General features: G+C 33.5%; 4 protein-coding genes across 8 annotated transcripts; 2 read left to right on the top strand and 2 right to left on the bottom strand.

The window, feature by feature from the left end:
• Positions 1 to 1,612: 1,612 nt before the first annotated feature.
• Positions 1,613 to 2,811, bottom strand: LOC146933553 (protein NOI4-like). 2 transcript variants are annotated; one of them, XM_085705362.1, is made up of 3 exons: positions 2,428 to 2,811; positions 2,061 to 2,252; positions 1,613 to 1,944 (listed from the first exon to the last, which is right to left on the bottom strand). In XM_085705362.1, the coding sequence occupies exons 1-3, from the start codon at positions 2,434 to 2,436 to the stop codon at positions 1,918 to 1,920; spliced, it is 228 nt and encodes a 75-aa protein (XP_085561488.1). In that variant the 5' UTR covers positions 2,437 to 2,811; the 3' UTR covers positions 1,613 to 1,917. The 2 variants fall into 2 exon arrangements, with proteins under 2 accessions (XP_085561488.1, XP_085561489.1); XM_085705363.1 differs by lacking the exon at positions 2,428 to 2,811 and having other exon boundaries at positions 2,061 to 2,261.
• Positions 2,812 to 2,981: 170 nt separating this feature from the next.
• On the bottom strand, positions 2,982 to 7,291 carry LOC146933552 (CAAX amino terminal protease family protein). Of its 3 annotated transcripts, none has more exons than XM_085705358.1 (7): positions 7,158 to 7,291; positions 6,603 to 6,829; positions 6,238 to 6,298; positions 5,352 to 5,476; positions 3,628 to 3,690; positions 3,411 to 3,535; positions 2,982 to 3,273 (listed from the first exon to the last, which is right to left on the bottom strand). In XM_085705358.1, the coding sequence occupies exons 1-7, from the start codon at positions 7,258 to 7,260 to the stop codon at positions 3,141 to 3,143; spliced, it is 837 nt and encodes a 278-aa protein (XP_085561484.1). In that variant the 5' UTR covers positions 7,261 to 7,291; the 3' UTR covers positions 2,982 to 3,140. The 3 variants fall into 3 exon arrangements, with proteins under 3 accessions (XP_085561484.1, XP_085561485.1, XP_085561487.1); XM_085705359.1 differs by having other exon boundaries at positions 3,436 to 3,535; XM_085705361.1 differs by having other exon boundaries at positions 3,476 to 3,535.
• A 1,419-nt stretch (positions 7,292 to 8,710) lies between these two features.
• On the top strand, positions 8,711 to 10,769 carry LOC146933551 (uncharacterized). Its single transcript, XM_085705357.1, has 4 exons — positions 8,711 to 8,795; positions 8,837 to 8,905; positions 9,301 to 9,546; positions 9,635 to 10,769. The coding sequence occupies exons 2-4, from the start codon at positions 8,843 to 8,845 to the stop codon at positions 10,565 to 10,567; spliced, it is 1,242 nt and encodes a 413-aa protein (XP_085561483.1). The 5' UTR covers positions 8,711 to 8,795; positions 8,837 to 8,842; the 3' UTR covers positions 10,568 to 10,769.
• Positions 10,770 to 11,941: 1,172 nt separating this feature from the next.
• Positions 11,942 to 15,107, top strand: LOC146933550 (uncharacterized). Of its 2 annotated transcripts, none has more exons than XM_085705344.1 (3): positions 11,942 to 12,698; positions 13,541 to 13,759; positions 13,960 to 15,107. In XM_085705344.1, the coding sequence occupies exons 1-3, from the start codon at positions 12,633 to 12,635 to the stop codon at positions 14,905 to 14,907; spliced, it is 1,233 nt and encodes a 410-aa protein (XP_085561470.1). In that variant the 5' UTR covers positions 11,942 to 12,632; the 3' UTR covers positions 14,908 to 15,107. The 2 variants fall into 2 exon arrangements, with proteins under 2 accessions (XP_085561470.1, XP_085561472.1); XM_085705346.1 differs by lacking the exon at positions 11,942 to 12,698 and adding an exon at positions 13,218 to 13,375.
• The last annotated feature ends 715 nt before the right edge of the window (positions 15,108 to 15,822 follow it).

Here is a 15,822-nt window from a genome sequence, read left to right as displayed (position 1 = left end):
ACATATGTAAGTATTAATGTGTTTTGTCTTAATTCACAACAGTTGTTTATGTGTAAGGGTGGATGTCCCCAATTTGGAGAAGAAGAAATATTTTATTAACTATATAATTTGGGAAGATGAATAATTTTATAAACCTTAGGATTTGAAGAAGAATAATGCTTTTATGATGCATTTCAGAGGATAATTTAGGATGAAATCATACTAGATGTCACATCATCTTTTCACTAACATTGTTTACATGTATTTGACAAAAATGATCAATTTTGGTTAACATAGTAAATAAAGGATAAAAAGGACAACTTTTAATATTAAGGGACCAATTTAAAATTCAAATATAAGTCAAGGGGAAAATGTAACCAGACTTTCAAATTATTATTATTATTATTATTATTATTATTATTATTATTATTATTATTATTATTATTATTATTATTATTATTATTATTATTAGTTCAGTTCTTGATTTTATAATCCACACTTATAATTTTACATCAACTAAAATGCATTCTTTATTTTAAAAGAGTCAAATTATTTGTTTATTCATTGCTCAATCAAATCATGTCTTTGACAATCAAATGTCTTTCATACCCATTTGTTGCTTTCATGCCTATATAGTGATCAATTATACCGGGAGAGAAGGTTAAGTTAGGCAAAATCAAGGGAGATGAGAAGGAATCACTAATATTAACATGAATGTACAAATTGTAACTCAATAAATTGGAGGTGTTTTTAGAATTTTTCAGCAGTACCTTGAAACATAACGTTGAGACAAATACCCCACAATTGCCTGGTGTGTTAATGAATACTAAGTTACTAACTGCACCTCCTAAATATGAAGACTCCTTAGTCATGATTTGGAACGTTGAAATGCAATGTTGAGACTAAATATGAAGTACTCTATGAGCCTTTTGTCAAAGCTAAAACCCCATTCATTCTCTTAATATTTAATTAAACAAAGTTATGTCAAAAGGTTTTGTCTTGTATCAACTTCTCCTTCCTTTTTCTTCCCATTAACGACACCTAATATAGATCACTAACCACCAATCTTATAAGTAGCTTAAAGATTGATTTTCATTGCCAATAGGCCAATATGAAAACAATAAGAAATGTAAATGTAAATAAGCATCGTGTTTCACCTTCCTAAACAATCATTTAATAATACGCCTCTATTTCAAGTCAATCAATCGACAATATATTACTAAAACATTACGTTATTTTTTATATATACTGTCTAGTACCATATAAATTATGTATTAAAATGCATATCATCACCATTATCAGTCATGGTCAGCAACATGCTGCTGCTGGTAGCATTTTGTCTTCATTCAACGACACTAATCCCACTCCCAATCCTCACAATTTATTAAAAGATTCCTCTATAAAGACGGCAAAAGCTAAAAATACAAATAATACAAAGATTTTTCACATACTATACACGGACATCATACACGAGATAGACACATTCACACCAATAATAATTTGAGAAAATGACATAATTCGGTATAATCATATGTATCGTATCGTGTCATGTTGATATCAGATACGATACATATGTTACACTATGATACGCCTAATCCAAGGGGTATACATAGGCACAAAAACATGTAGAAAGTTTTAAAACCCAACAATATCTGCTTTCTGTAAATGCAGAACGTAGTTATTTTCATTCACACCTATTTACATATATTATTACATTTTTTTGGCTGGAGGATAATACAAGTAGCTAGATAGATCCATGACATGTATTAGGTGGCAAAGAAAGACAAAACAACTAGAAACTAGAAACTATAACGATTATTTGTTTTGTCTTTTTGTATCCAATCCATGTTTTGGCGACAGATGTGGCCTCAGAACAACTCACAAGAAAACTGAATGGAATCATATGTTCTGTGCAGCATAGCACACATCCTTGTTTGTCTACGGTTTAAAGCAAAACCACTTTTTCTGCACCAAAAATAATGTGTAACTATTAGATGCCTCATTCAAAATCATAACAAACACTGTTGTTGGTATTGTTAAGAGAAAATACATTAATGTAACCAATTGAATTGATATGTTACCTTGGAGGATTTATCGTCATCCTTGCGCGAATTAGATCTAAGTCGCTGTGAATTAACTCGGCCTGATCCTCCTCCACCAGTTTTTTTCTCATCTCTGGCCTTGTTGAATATAACAGTGAATCCTTCAGCTGATGCAGGATCATTCACATCCCATTCCCCAAACTTGGGTAAAGGCCTTCCGTTGTTTTCATACTGCATCATATGAATCAAAACATAGATTAATTTTTCACACCTAAACAATATAAATGATGATCAAGATACCCTTTTGTACATGATAAACAAAAGACGATTCATTTATGATAATAGTAAAAATTGAAAAACCAAATAAAATTGATTAAAATCATTGGTTTGGATGGGAATATCTTACCGAAGCCATGGAGATTAAGCCTTTGTGATGATTGATGGTTACCCAAATTTGTGAAGGGGGATAAGGAATAGACAACAAAGATGAGAAAGAAGAGAAAAACAGAAGGAAGAAGAGATTGAATGGAATTAAAAAACAGATTGGAAATGTAAGATTTTATAAGAGCTAGGGGTAAGGAATAAGAAAGGATGCGTAATGCAAGCTAGATGTTGGTTGTGTCTTACATTCCTGCGTGGCCCCACTCGTCCAACACGCGGGTGATTTGGTTTTTCTGTTTTCTTTTTTTCCTTTTATTTTAAGGGGAATATTCTTTAAGGGTAGCAGAAAACCAAAGTTTTGTCCCAAAAGGAATGAGGCCATTTTTGGAAAATGGTAAAGTTAACTAATCCTAACAGGTAATAACAACATTAACCAAACCAAGATCTAATTTTTTTGTTACAAATTTTAGTTATCTATTTATGGTAAATAATTTGCATGACATAGTTTTGGTCATAATTACAACAAAAATCTACTATACAGACTTACATTCTCCTACATTTTATCTTAAAAAATGGAGAAAGCATTTGCAGTCAATAGTTGCTACATTTGCAAACAGATCTCTTGGATTGTTTCTGAGTCCGAATCATACTATATAACACCAAACCCATCGACGGGGAGGTTGAATAATGTAGATATAGCGAGTTATCTATTGAGATGGAAGATGGTAATGACTCATTTCATTTCTGCTTTGATGTGTACCGCCATAAAAGCCCTCCTATCAGGTTGTTCACTGCATGAGAAGCCATGGGAACTGCAAGGCTAGAGGATAAAACTGTAGCATATCCGTATACAAGACCAACAAAGGTTGCCCTGAAACATAAACAATAATATGATTCTAATTAGATCAGGTTAACAACACAACAATGAAAAATGGATGTGCCATGGAGAGGATACGATAAAAGGAATTTAAATCAACAATCCAATTTTCAGAAATTAGGGACATGCACCAGATGGCAAAGGAATAGTTTCGACCATTGCCTATGTGCAAAACACCAAAGATTAAAGCAGCTACCGCAATACTCGTCCAGTTCATTCCCAAAAGTGGCAGAACTGCGCCGCGGAAAAGTAGTTCCTGGAATTCAAGATGGTAGGATGTGATTTAAGTCATGATGAAAAATAAATAAGAACGGTAAAATAAGCCAAGAAGAGTAAATCTGTTTTAACCTCACTAATTCCAGGCAAAACTGCAACGGCAATATAATCCAAAGGTTGGAGAGAGCTAAGGACCTGATTTGGAAAACAAAATATTTTCAGAGTTTAGAAAACAAAAATGGACTAAAGCAACTGAGTTGTGAGAAAAGTCATTGCTGGCCGGAATTATTTCTAGTTTCGTTGCACTAACAGTTACTTAACTAACTAAATACCATCTACTATATAATATTCAAATTTTAAATGGCAATCCGCTAATAACAATGCCAAGCTTACACTATCTTAAAGGAATTTTCTAGAGCTATGAACTGATTCAGTTATGGACTATCATTGTTTGCAGTCAGAATACCATGCATTTAGTAACTCGTAACTGTTGGGTGAAAACCAAACTATTCATTCATATTTTAAATTCAATAAGTGCTACTTTATGGTAGCCACGACTTATAACGTGCATGCATCCTCTTAAGCCTCCAAAGGTAATTGTTAGGAGTGCAAACTCTCTCAAATAAAAATCACCACGATTATTGATTCTCACGCACAATCTGAAACCTGCTTCCTTCTCTTATGCACTTGTCTCACTCTTGCGAACACATGAATCCTGCTCCCAGTTTTCCGTTAATGGTAACGAAAGCTTTCAAGCCATTGGGTGGTTTTGGTTCTCTTCTTGGGGTCACCGAGACAGGATCTCGGGAGCAGCAGACTGAGTGAAACCGTCATTTTAATGTCTTGTGCAATGTGTTCATTAATATTCACACCTTTTGTTTTGAATTGATGAGTGACTACAGTGTTGGTTCCTTGTTACACGACATGACTGATTTCAGAGTCTTCTCCGTGATTCGATTTTCTATGAATTCTCGTGAAATAGGAAGTGTTTGACGGAGGAGAGAGAGATGTTTGACAGTCAACCGAAGCTTGCAAATACTAACTAATTCAAAGATAAAACACTTACTCGGACACCATAGCAAAGGCATCAGTTTTACTAATTCATAGCTAAAATGCTTCACAAGAAAAGAACCAAAACTAACTGATGGCTCGGAAGCTTTCGTTACAGTTAACAGAGAAAACTGGGAGCAGGATTCATCTGTTCGTGCGAGCGAGACCAATGAATAAGAAATAAAAGGAAGTGAGGTATTGCGTGAGAATTGATAATCGTGGTGACGTTTATCTGACAGTTTGCTACTCATAACAATTACCTTAGGTTTAAGAGGATCTGTGCATGCCACTTCACCTTCAATGCTTCCTTTTCAGATTCTACTACTTGGCAGGAAGTTTATTCCACCATGTGAGTTTCAGATTTAAAAGGCTAACTCAAAATGTGAGTCTTCCAATCTTCATTCAACAGTGCTTATTGTCCAACTGCAATGACAGTGTGACATTTTGATTGTAGACTAGAGAATCCAGTTCCTTCACTTATGATAGAACACTGGTTTTTGGCCTAAGCCCAATAACTAACCTTAACAGATGAAATAGGAGTCAGTTAGAATATTTCATGATTTTAGGGAACTTTTCTGTTATAAAAGAGAGGGAAGGGTAGTGTGTAACTCGTGGAGAATTATTATTAGAGTTTGTTAGGAGAGTTTCTCTCTGGTTAAGAGCATTATGCTCTGGTAGGAGTGTTCACACTCTGGTTTATCTCTTTCATTTTCTACTATCCCACCATTGTAGAGCTCTAAGCTCATCTTTTTCATTCAATAATATAAATATTTCACTGTTGATTTTATGGTTTCCATCTAAGTTACCTGTCTATTGGCTGCTTCACTAGACTCAGCAAAATCCGGCCAAGTCTTCAATAGCAAATAGCGACTTGATGATATTAATACTACAATTCCTGTAATCATCTCAAGATGCCACATTTCAAAACCAACTGCATATAAGAGGAGAAAAAAAAGTCTTAAGATACTTCACTCATCACAACAAATACTTTAAACGCATTTACCACAAGAAATCAGCTCAGTTATAATTGTTATAATTCTGTAATCACCATTGGTTAGCTTCAGAGAAGTTTCTAGATTCAGAGAGACAGAGAAGAAAGTGTAACTGAATCAGTTTTGTATTTGTCATTGTAAATTGAGACGTGTACAAGTAAGTATTTATACATATGTAACTACAGAAGCTATAACAAAATTGGTTAACTCCTAACTGAACTAAGCCTAACTAACTTTGGGAACAATAGTGACTGTGTGGTTACACAAATACATTAGAAGTCAATTCAGGTTATCTTTAAAGTCCCACCACCAGAATACAAGATAGTTTGGATTACATGTCAATGTTCATGATAAAGTCATAACCCACAATAAATATATCATAGCATGTGAAGCCTCACACCAATTATTAAGAACATTTCAGAGGAAATGTTGTACTTTTAAGTTTATGGTTGGAAATTTACAAAATTATCAACCTTCATGTTCAATAATTTTCACCTGTGATACCACTTGAAAATCCAAAATTGTCATGTGCATTTCAGTATTTCACCCACAACAGTATTGCTTTATGGTAATACCACATGTTTGAGACAATGTTTATTTTATTTTGATTCATGTTATCTTTCTATCAATTTGAATCGAAGAGAATTAGCAGAAACTTGCAAAACAGAAAAGCAGGAAGAAGTAAATAAAAGTGTAATACATGATACTTCTGTAGAGCAGTCCAAGACCGGCAATCCTTCTATTGACGCAACATGAGACACCTGCAAGTTGTAAAAACAAGATTAATTAAAAAAAAAAAAAAAAAAAAACAATCTTGTGTATGCAAATTTCCACGGCTAACAATCTTGTGTAAAACCAAGCTTTGGCTGGCATTAAGAAATCGGTTGTTAATAATAGAACTTTCAGCCTGAATTCAACTAACTCTCCTTGCTAATATACTGAAATAGTTTCTATGATGGCGAAATGAAATGTATGTTTATTGTGCAAGCATGTTATATCGCTAAAATAGACAATACAATAGAATTGGAAAAATGCAACAAAGTTGGAAACGGATTGAAGGAGAACCTGGCGAATCACTGTCCCGAAAGCAGCAATGAGACCAGAAGTCAGTATGCAAGCTTGAAGCACAGCACTCCTGGAAGGAATAGGGTTAGCATTCTCAACAAGTGGATTAAGAGAAGTGTCCAATAAGTTGTCATTTTGAACAGATTTGTCGTTTGAGAGATCTACAGATGTATCAGGTCCTTCCCTCTTGGATTTCTTGGCAAAAGAACATGTGTTATATCTACTCCCTATAAAAAAAAAAAAAAAAAAAAAAAATCAATTTCACTAGGCTTGTTAGAATTGACTATTTGAGCTTATCTTATCTACTGTGAGAAGAACAACTTGTGAGAGCTTATAGTAACAGCTTATGATTTTAGCTTATTCCCATAAACTTTTGATAATAACTTATAAAAACAAGTTTATATGAACACAACTTGAGTTAATAATTTCATTTTTTGTTATAGAGATAGCTTATACATAAGTAATTATGCTATCAGCAATTAATTAAGTTGAATTACATGACACGGGGTTAATAAAAATAGAAATTAAAGAAGGTTTAGAGTGTGATTAACTAACTGTGAGGGAGAGTGATGAAGGTAGCAGTAGAGTATGCTGTGTGAGCGATAGTACTACAGCAACTCCAGGAATTGAGAGTGTGCGAGAGATAAAGCATGGCCATGTATGAATGAATGATACTACATACATAATATATGAAGCATGTAATTGATATTTCATAATAAATAAATAATGAAATCTGCAAAGTTTTGGGTTGCTCTTGCTTCTCGCTTTTCTCAAAATTAAATAATTCGACCATAATAAAAAATAATACAAGTTTTTTTTTGAAGGATATAAAAATAATACAAGTTATCAACAAAAAATAATAATAATAATGGAAGTTTTTTTAGTTTACCAGAATAAAAATAATAGAATAAAAACATAATGTTAGATATATATATATATATAAATTTTTGGTGGTGGCCGCGATGCATTGTCCCTACCAACTGAGCTAAGCTCACGAGGAAAAATATATATAAATTTGACACCACAAAAAATATATATACAAGTTTATTAATATTTCTTCTTTCAAAAAAAGTTTATTAATATTTCTATAATTTATTCAAAATCTTTATGTAATTATTTTTTACTAAACCTGTCTTACATAATTTGTAACACATATTGTTTAAGGTTAAATAAGTTTTTGGTCATTATAAATATATCAAAATTTGCTTTTAACTCTGATAAAAAAGTGACATATCAAAATCTTGCTAGAAGTGACATATTTATTCCATGTCAAATCCAAATTTATTTATTTATTTTCAAACTTCTAAATTTTTTAAAAAATAGTATTATTTAACCCCAACTCCTGCATATAATATACAATATTTTTATAAACATGTTTAGAATCTTATATATTGTTTTTTCAAAAAAAAGTATTATTTAAATTAAGTAAATATGAATTTTTTGCTAATAAATATGCCGTGTTTAAAGTTTCAAAAGTTAGTCCTCGTGAACTTTCAGTTGATGCAAAGTCCGGGGTTCAAACCTCGGCCACCACAAAAAAAAAAAATCAAAAGTTAAGGATAAAATAATGAAAATATAAACCTATAAATTATATTTTGAGCTTATTTTCTACATATATTTTCTTTATAACGTTCTTAATGTGTTAAATTTAAATATTTCAAAAAAAAAAGTGTTAAATTTAAAATAATAATTAAAAAAATAAATTTAGTAAGGATTAACACTCCATGCTTACTTGACCAAAAAACAGAAGCAAATTTTGAGCATGATCTGCATAGAGTACACATCTCTTCTGTACCAAATCTTCATCTAGTAGATGGCCGTTCCAACACCAAGAAAAGGATGAGATGAATCCAAAGGTCAAAAGAGGTGGCCCACATTTAACATAGAAAGGACCCCACCCTACAATTAATTGAAATGGGTGAGAGAGAATCTTCCATTTTGGTGTATGTTTTCAGAAAATAATAAACACTTCCCTCCTTTTTTTACTTCATTCGGTATTCACCTATACAATTCCAACGGTCTCCTAGTCCTACATTATTCCGTAGTAATTTGTCCCATCCCCTTTTCTTCCAATCCTAATCCTAAATTCAAAACAACATCATATAGAGAAAGAGAAAGAGAAAGAGAAAGAGAAATTCTACATAGTTCTAAAATTTCATTTCATTTGTAGAAGTAGAACACTCACACTGCAGCTTGAGCTTGAAACAGACAACACAAAACCTCTTATCAACAACACAATCATGCCACCAAGGATGCAGAAAAGGAAGACCATGGTTGAGTTGACAACCAAACATTCCAACCAGGTAATTACTCTCTCTTCTTTCCTAATCTTCTTTTACCTTCTAACACCATTATAGTTTCTGCGTGATTTTGTCTCATAAAAATTACTACTTTAATAAAGGAAACTTTAAAAATTACTCATCTATCTTGTGATGGACCGGACCATAGAGTTTTAAGTGGCCAAGATTAATGACTAAAAAAGTTATATTTTTTTGGTTACCCTGTTGATTTTAGTTCACTACACATGAAAAGTAACCTTTTTTAGGTTTCATTCTCATGATCTACTATTTTTCACTTTACAACGATCATGTACAATGGCATGTTTCTTGGCTTTCTCTAAAAAGATTTCTCTTTGTTTTGTTGTTGGTTTAAATTTAATCCCAACTTCTTCAATTTGTTGCCTTGTGTATATGTTCAGTTAGGGTCTAGGGATTGCCGTGTCTCTCCTAGAAGGAAATTAAATCCAAAGTCCACAATGATTTCTGATCTCCATCGCACTTTGAGATCTTCTGGTCGCCGCCTCACTTTGAGATCCTCTAAAAGGCCTGTTGAAACAGGAACAACATCTTTGTCAAGATGTTCACAGCCTCGTATATCAAGAAGACATTCTGCTGCCCCTTACCACAGCCAAAAGCTTAGTGTTCCAGCCCAAACTATCAACACGGTATGAAATAATCCACCATTAAAGAAATCATCTATATATAAATGGAATTGTTAATTGTTTATTTGATCTATTATGATTTTTGGCGCAGACATATCAAGTTCCTGAACAAGGTTCTCATCAAATGGCTGATCCTCCCACATTGGAACCAGAGCCCGGACATAAAGAGGCCGAAAATGTTGAAAATTCAACAGTAGGTATACAAGAGATGAGGGAGGAAGAAGATGAGGCTGAAATTTCATTGTCCAACCATTCAAATCTAATGTCTGGAAAAAATACATTTGAAGAAGAAAGTATCCCTATGGTTGAGGAGATATCAAATAAGAATGATAGGAGAAGTGCTACAAGGGTCGGATATTCATCACCATCCTTTAGCCTCAAACTTACTGAAATGGCTGCAATGGCTGTAATGTCGGAAGAGGAAGAAGATGATGAGATTGATTCCGAAAGACAAAGCCGACCTGAGGACACTGTTAATGGGTATCAAGTTCAGCCAGAGTTTATGCCGACATTAAGAAAAATTATCGGTAAGCATGGTGACATTGCTAAGAGTTGCCTGGCAAAGTCAGTGAAATGGCGTTCAGCATTGTTGGAGACGGTCTGTAGAATAATATCAGAGCTGGCCAAAAAGAAAGTTACTAACATCAAAGGAAAGGACCTGAAAAGGATGATTGATGACGTTAATGAAATAAATAACCTAAAAGTGGAAGTTGCATGGCTTCAAACCAGGCTAACTGAAACACTTGAGGCAAGGCAGATTCTTAAGCAGAGTCGCACACTGAAAGAGAAAAAAGACAGCATCAGCAAGTTCATTGAAATTGGTGAGAGTGAATTGAAAGAATGTGAAGCAGAGAAGAAGGAACTTTCAGAGAAGTTGAAAGTTGTATGTGATAAAGAGGCTGATTGGAAAAAGAGATTGGCTAGAATGCATGATGAGTCTACCAAGACATTCAAAAGAATCAAAGATGCCAAATCTAAAGTCAGACAATTTCTTAATGGCTCACTGGTTGATGATTTGATTTAGTATGTTGTAATTTCATCTCCCTTTCTCTGTTTTCTTCATGGTAGTGGTTTTATGATTGCGTACTTGATTTATAACTGTTTTGTATTTAAGACTGTTATTTCCAAACGCATTCATGACTTGAACAGTTTGGTTGCAAGTGTGTAAGATTTTAGCCAAGTATGGCGATTTGAATTTCCATATCAATGGGCCTTATTGTCATAAATTTGTTTTATTTGATGACCTAATTGATCACTAAAAATGCTTGCATGAGATGAGTGGTATATTTTTAAAAAACAAATTAACCATCATGTTATTGGAGTACTCCCACTCTTCCTCTAAGGGTGTGAGGGAAAATTAAATTTCTGCAGAATAAAGTAAAAACACTAGTGAGCATTGAGGTTCTTGAAGTAGTTGTGTTTTTATGCTTTGTTGGGCTGATAAAGTCTAAGAAAAGCAGATACTAATCACCATCTGGTTGAACATATGTTGATTATTCTATTGCTACTAGAGGTTGTTTATTGAATAATGAATAGAACATGTTGCATAATTCTGCATAAGAAGTGGAAAAAATCTTAATTCAAAATAGATCATGATTTATTAGTTAGAGGGTGTCATCTATATCATTTTGGTTCATTACCACAACAGCCAACACTAAATCTAGACATCTTGGAGAAACTAATGGCACAAGACAGTGATCCTTGTGAAAGACGAGCGTAATCTTGAACTATACCTTTGGGTTGGCTAAATGGGATGTATGCCTATAAGAGCTGGTTCTGTATAAGTTTGTAGATGACAGAAACCCTTTAGCACAGTTAAGATAAAATAAGAGCCACACATTAAGCATATAAGAAGCTACATGATTAGTTAATTAAGAGTGCTATCTTTTCAAATATAATTAGTTTCTTTTAGTTAATTTAATTTCTACTCAGACAAAGTTGAGAGGTTAATAAAAAAAACTCCACTAACAAACATTTGTAAACAGACAAAGAAACAACAACCAAGTAGGTAACTAGCAAGCATAAGCTAAAAATTATTTCACTACAATGGCCAATTTTTTTATCACCATTACTTAACAAGCAGGTGGCGGATGAGAAGACCAAAACATCTATCTGTTTAAGAAGCTTCAACAAAGGAAACAATGAATTTAATTATGAGTTTATGGAATAAAATCCTCCAATTGTAGGAACAGTAGATAAAACTTGTCCAATGTGGAGCTTCAGCTTGTATGCTATAGTTGTTTTCCAGAGGATGGTTGGTTCACTATGTAGTGAATGGCATTGGAAGGCCGATAATACTGTTCCAACGATGATTACTGCAAAGGTGATGCCAAAACGAGGAGAACGAAGGTGGAGCTGAGGTTGAGGGATGAACTCTTTAGGTGTTTCCGACAATGGGATGGAGCTCTCACTATTTCTTGTGCTGTGTGAGTTCAATTAGGTGGTGCAACGATGCTTCTGCATACTGCAGCGGAGACTTGATTCCACATATTGTGTTGAGGGATTTTGAGAAAGAAGGAACTCAAAGTAATAACCTAACCATTTTTTATTTGAAATGTTTTTTAAACATCTAATGCAGGCTGTAAGAAAAAATGGTTCATAAGTACGTTTATCACCGGTTTCAAGGAAAACCGGTCGCTATAACCACACACTAAAACTAAATACTTCATATTATATACAATACAAACTTGGCATCACATTGTCTTTTAACATAAGTTTTATAAAAAAACCAGAGTCAAATATCTAACTTTATTCAAGCTTTTTGGATATTAAGAAGTTGGTATAAACATTAAAAAAATGTGGAAATAAAATACTTTTAGGAGCCCAAAATTAATTGAATAAAATAAAATGGATGAGAATCATCCATTTTGGGGTATGTTTTGAGAATTAACTCTTCCCTCCTTTTTTTCTTCATTTGGTAAACACACTCTTTCAAAGTACTAAGTAATGTGTCATATTCCCTTTTATTCCAACATTGAAAACAAACTAGTGTCTGTGATAGAGAGAGAAACTCTAAACATTTTGAGTCACACAACACAGAAACCTCTCTTCATTTCTCTCTACACAACAACACACTCAAGAACACAACCATGTCTCCAAGGATTCAAAAAAGGAAGAACTTGGCTGAGTCCAAAACCAAAGCAAACAACAGCCAGGTAAATTTTGACCCACTTTCTTAATGTATATTGTATAGTATACATGATATGAAATTAGATTAAACACTAGTATGGATGTTTTAGTTAGCTTCTGTGGATTTGATGATGATTTTCCCTTATAAAATGTAAAAATTACCTAAAAGGAAGCATTTTTATTGAAAAATAAAACATCAACTTGGAATCAAAATCATTTTTTTCCTCTTTTTTTTACTCACATATCTAGTATAGTATGCGTGATATGAAATTAGATTAAATCTTGCAGTGCTATTTCTGTGATTTGATGTTATTTTTCCTTTTAGAAAAATAGAAATTATCTAAAGGAAGCATTTTTATTGAAATGAGATTGAAAAAAAAATACGAACTTGGAAGTTTTAAGTAGCCAAGATTAATACCTAAATATATAGCATATACATGTCTTCAAATGTGGATATATTATAATTAACTTTTTAAGTTTGGTTCGTCTCGTTGATTTTTGTTTGCAGCACATGAAAAGTTATCTTTTTTCTTTTGTGTGTCATTCTCATAATCTTCTCATTTTTTACTCACAGTAGGGAGACAGTGCTAAAGGAAAATTTCTCCAATGTTTACCTTAGCTTTCAATACAACATTTCTGGTTGTTTATAACAATGCAAAAACTCTTCATCAATGCATATGCTTAGTTCTCAATATCATGACAGGTTATATTTTTGGTTATTAATATTTTTCACTATTGTGAATGTCAGTAATATACAAAGGTGTACAGTAGTGACATGTTTCTTGGGTTTCTCTAAAACAAAATCTCTTTGTCTTGTTCTTGTAAATTTAATACTAACTTCAACTTGTTCCCTTGTGTATATGTTCAGTCGGAGTCTAGGAAATGCCCTGTCTCTGCTAGCAGGCAATCAAATATGAATTCCACAAAAATTTCTCATCGCCGACGCACTTTGAGATCCTCAAAAGTGCCTGTTGAAACAGGAACAGCATCTTTGTCAAAATGTTCACGGCCTCATATATCAAGAGGACATGCTTCTGCCCCTGACGACATCCAACAGCTCGATGTTCCAGCCCAAACTATCAATACTGTATGAAATAAATATGTTTCATGCTTACACTCATATAAGCATATCCTTTGTAATATCTATTTTATCTTATTTTTTTAGTGCAATTTTCTGCAAACATTCATCAGCATCTATGAGTTATAATTTTTTAACATTAAAGAAAGCATCTATATATAAATGGAATTGTTAATTATTCATCTAATCTACTATGAGATTTGGTGCAGGCATGTCAAGTTCGAGACAAAGGTTCTGATAAAATGGAATCCCCTTCAAGATACCTAGTATCAGACCCAGTTTCTCATCCTCCCATATTGGAACCAGTGCTGGGACAAAAAGAGGCTGAAAATGATGAAAATTCAACAGTTGGTGAACAAGAGATGATGGAGGAAAAAGATGAGGCTGAAAATTCACTGTCCAACCATTCAAATGTAATAGTTGGACAAAATACAATTGAAGAAAAAATTATCCCTATGGTTGAGAAAGTAACAAACAAGAATCATATGAAGTGTATTTCAACAACTGGATGTTCATCCCCAGCCTTTAGCCTCAAACTAACTGAGATAGTTGCCATGGCGGGAGAGGGTGATGATGATGAGGTTGATTCTGAAATACAAAGTCGGCCTGAGGACAATGTCAATGGCTATCAAGTTAAGCCAGAACTTATGTTGATATTAAGAAAAATTATCGGCAAGCATGGGGATATTGCAAAGAATTGCACGTCAGAGTTGGTAAGATGCCGTTCAACGTTGTTAGAGGTGATATGTGAAATCATATCAGATTTGGAGAAAAAGAATGTTACTAACATCAAAGAAACATACCTGACTGAGAAGATCGCTGAAGTTGATCATATAAAAAAACTGAATGTGGAAGTTGATTGGCTTCATGCTAGGCTAAAAGAGATACTTGAGGTAAGGGGGATTTTTAAGCAGAGTGGAACACTGAAAGAAAAAATGGTCAACAATAAGAAATTCATTGAAATTGCTGAGAGTGCACTGGAAGAATGTGAAGCACAGAAAAAGAAGTTGAAAGCAATATTGGATCAGGAGGCTCTTTGGAAAGAGAGATTGGCTAAAAGACAGGATGCCTCTGCCAAGACTTCTCAAGAAATCAGCAGTGCTAAATCTAAAGTCAGCCGATTTCTTAATTCCTCACTGGTTCATGATTTGCTGTAGTATGTTGCAATTTTACCTCTTTTTTGTTTTTGTTTTCTTCATGGTAGTGGTTTTAGGATTGCATGAATGAGTGGTATGTTTATTCAAAACAAATTAACCATGATGTATTAGGAGCACCACTCATCCTCTAAGGTGTGTGGGATAATTAAATATCTGCAGAATAAAGTAAAAAAACTCCATTGAGCATTGAGGTTCTTGAAGTAGTTCTGTTGTTATGCTTTGTTGAGCTGATAAAATCTAAGAAAAATAGATTTTAATCACCGTATGGACATCTGTTTGAAAATTTGCTGGAAATTTGATTGGTTATTTTCTTACTAGTTGAGATGCTATAATCACCATTTGGGTGGGATAGTTCAAAATGTTGTCTCTTTAGTTTTCATGGATAACTTTGTCGCATTTGCAAGTCCTCCATTGATTGCGCTTTAAGGAAATGTTAACAGGAAAAGTAGCATACCTTCTGCATGTATGTCATAAGAACTGGTTATATATAAATACCAGATGGCAGAAACCCGTTTAGCACAGTTAAGATAAAATAAAACCACGCATTAATTAAGCATATAAGAAGCTACATAATTAGTTAATTGAGAGTGCTATCTTTTCAAATATAATGTTTCTTTCGGTTAAAAAAATTTAATACTTACTCAACTCAATCGCTTGGCACGGTATGATTGGGCTTTCTCTTCTTTTAGTTTCGGATATAATGAGTGGATGATTTGTAGGGCATTTCAGAAGAGTTTATCAAGCAAAAAGACATGTATTTTTTGGATGATGAGATTTGAATCTTTTGGAAATTAAATGGGTTCTTCTATTCTTCCACCATTCACAGATTCTTCACCTTATTCCATTGACAAAATCAACACCTTATGTGTTCTGCTTCTCCAATCCAATTGAAAGAAACCAAGTTGGGATATTTGA

The sequence above is a fragment of the Medicago sativa genome, chromosome 4 (genome assembly GCF_051527215.1).
Source record: "Medicago sativa cultivar Bolivia chromosome 4, Bolivia_mono, whole genome shotgun sequence".
Classification (NCBI taxonomy): domain Eukaryota; kingdom Viridiplantae; phylum Streptophyta; class Magnoliopsida; order Fabales; family Fabaceae; genus Medicago; species Medicago sativa.
Note: the sequence above shows the minus strand (reverse complement) of the source record. Positions and strands in the feature narration are given on the sequence as shown.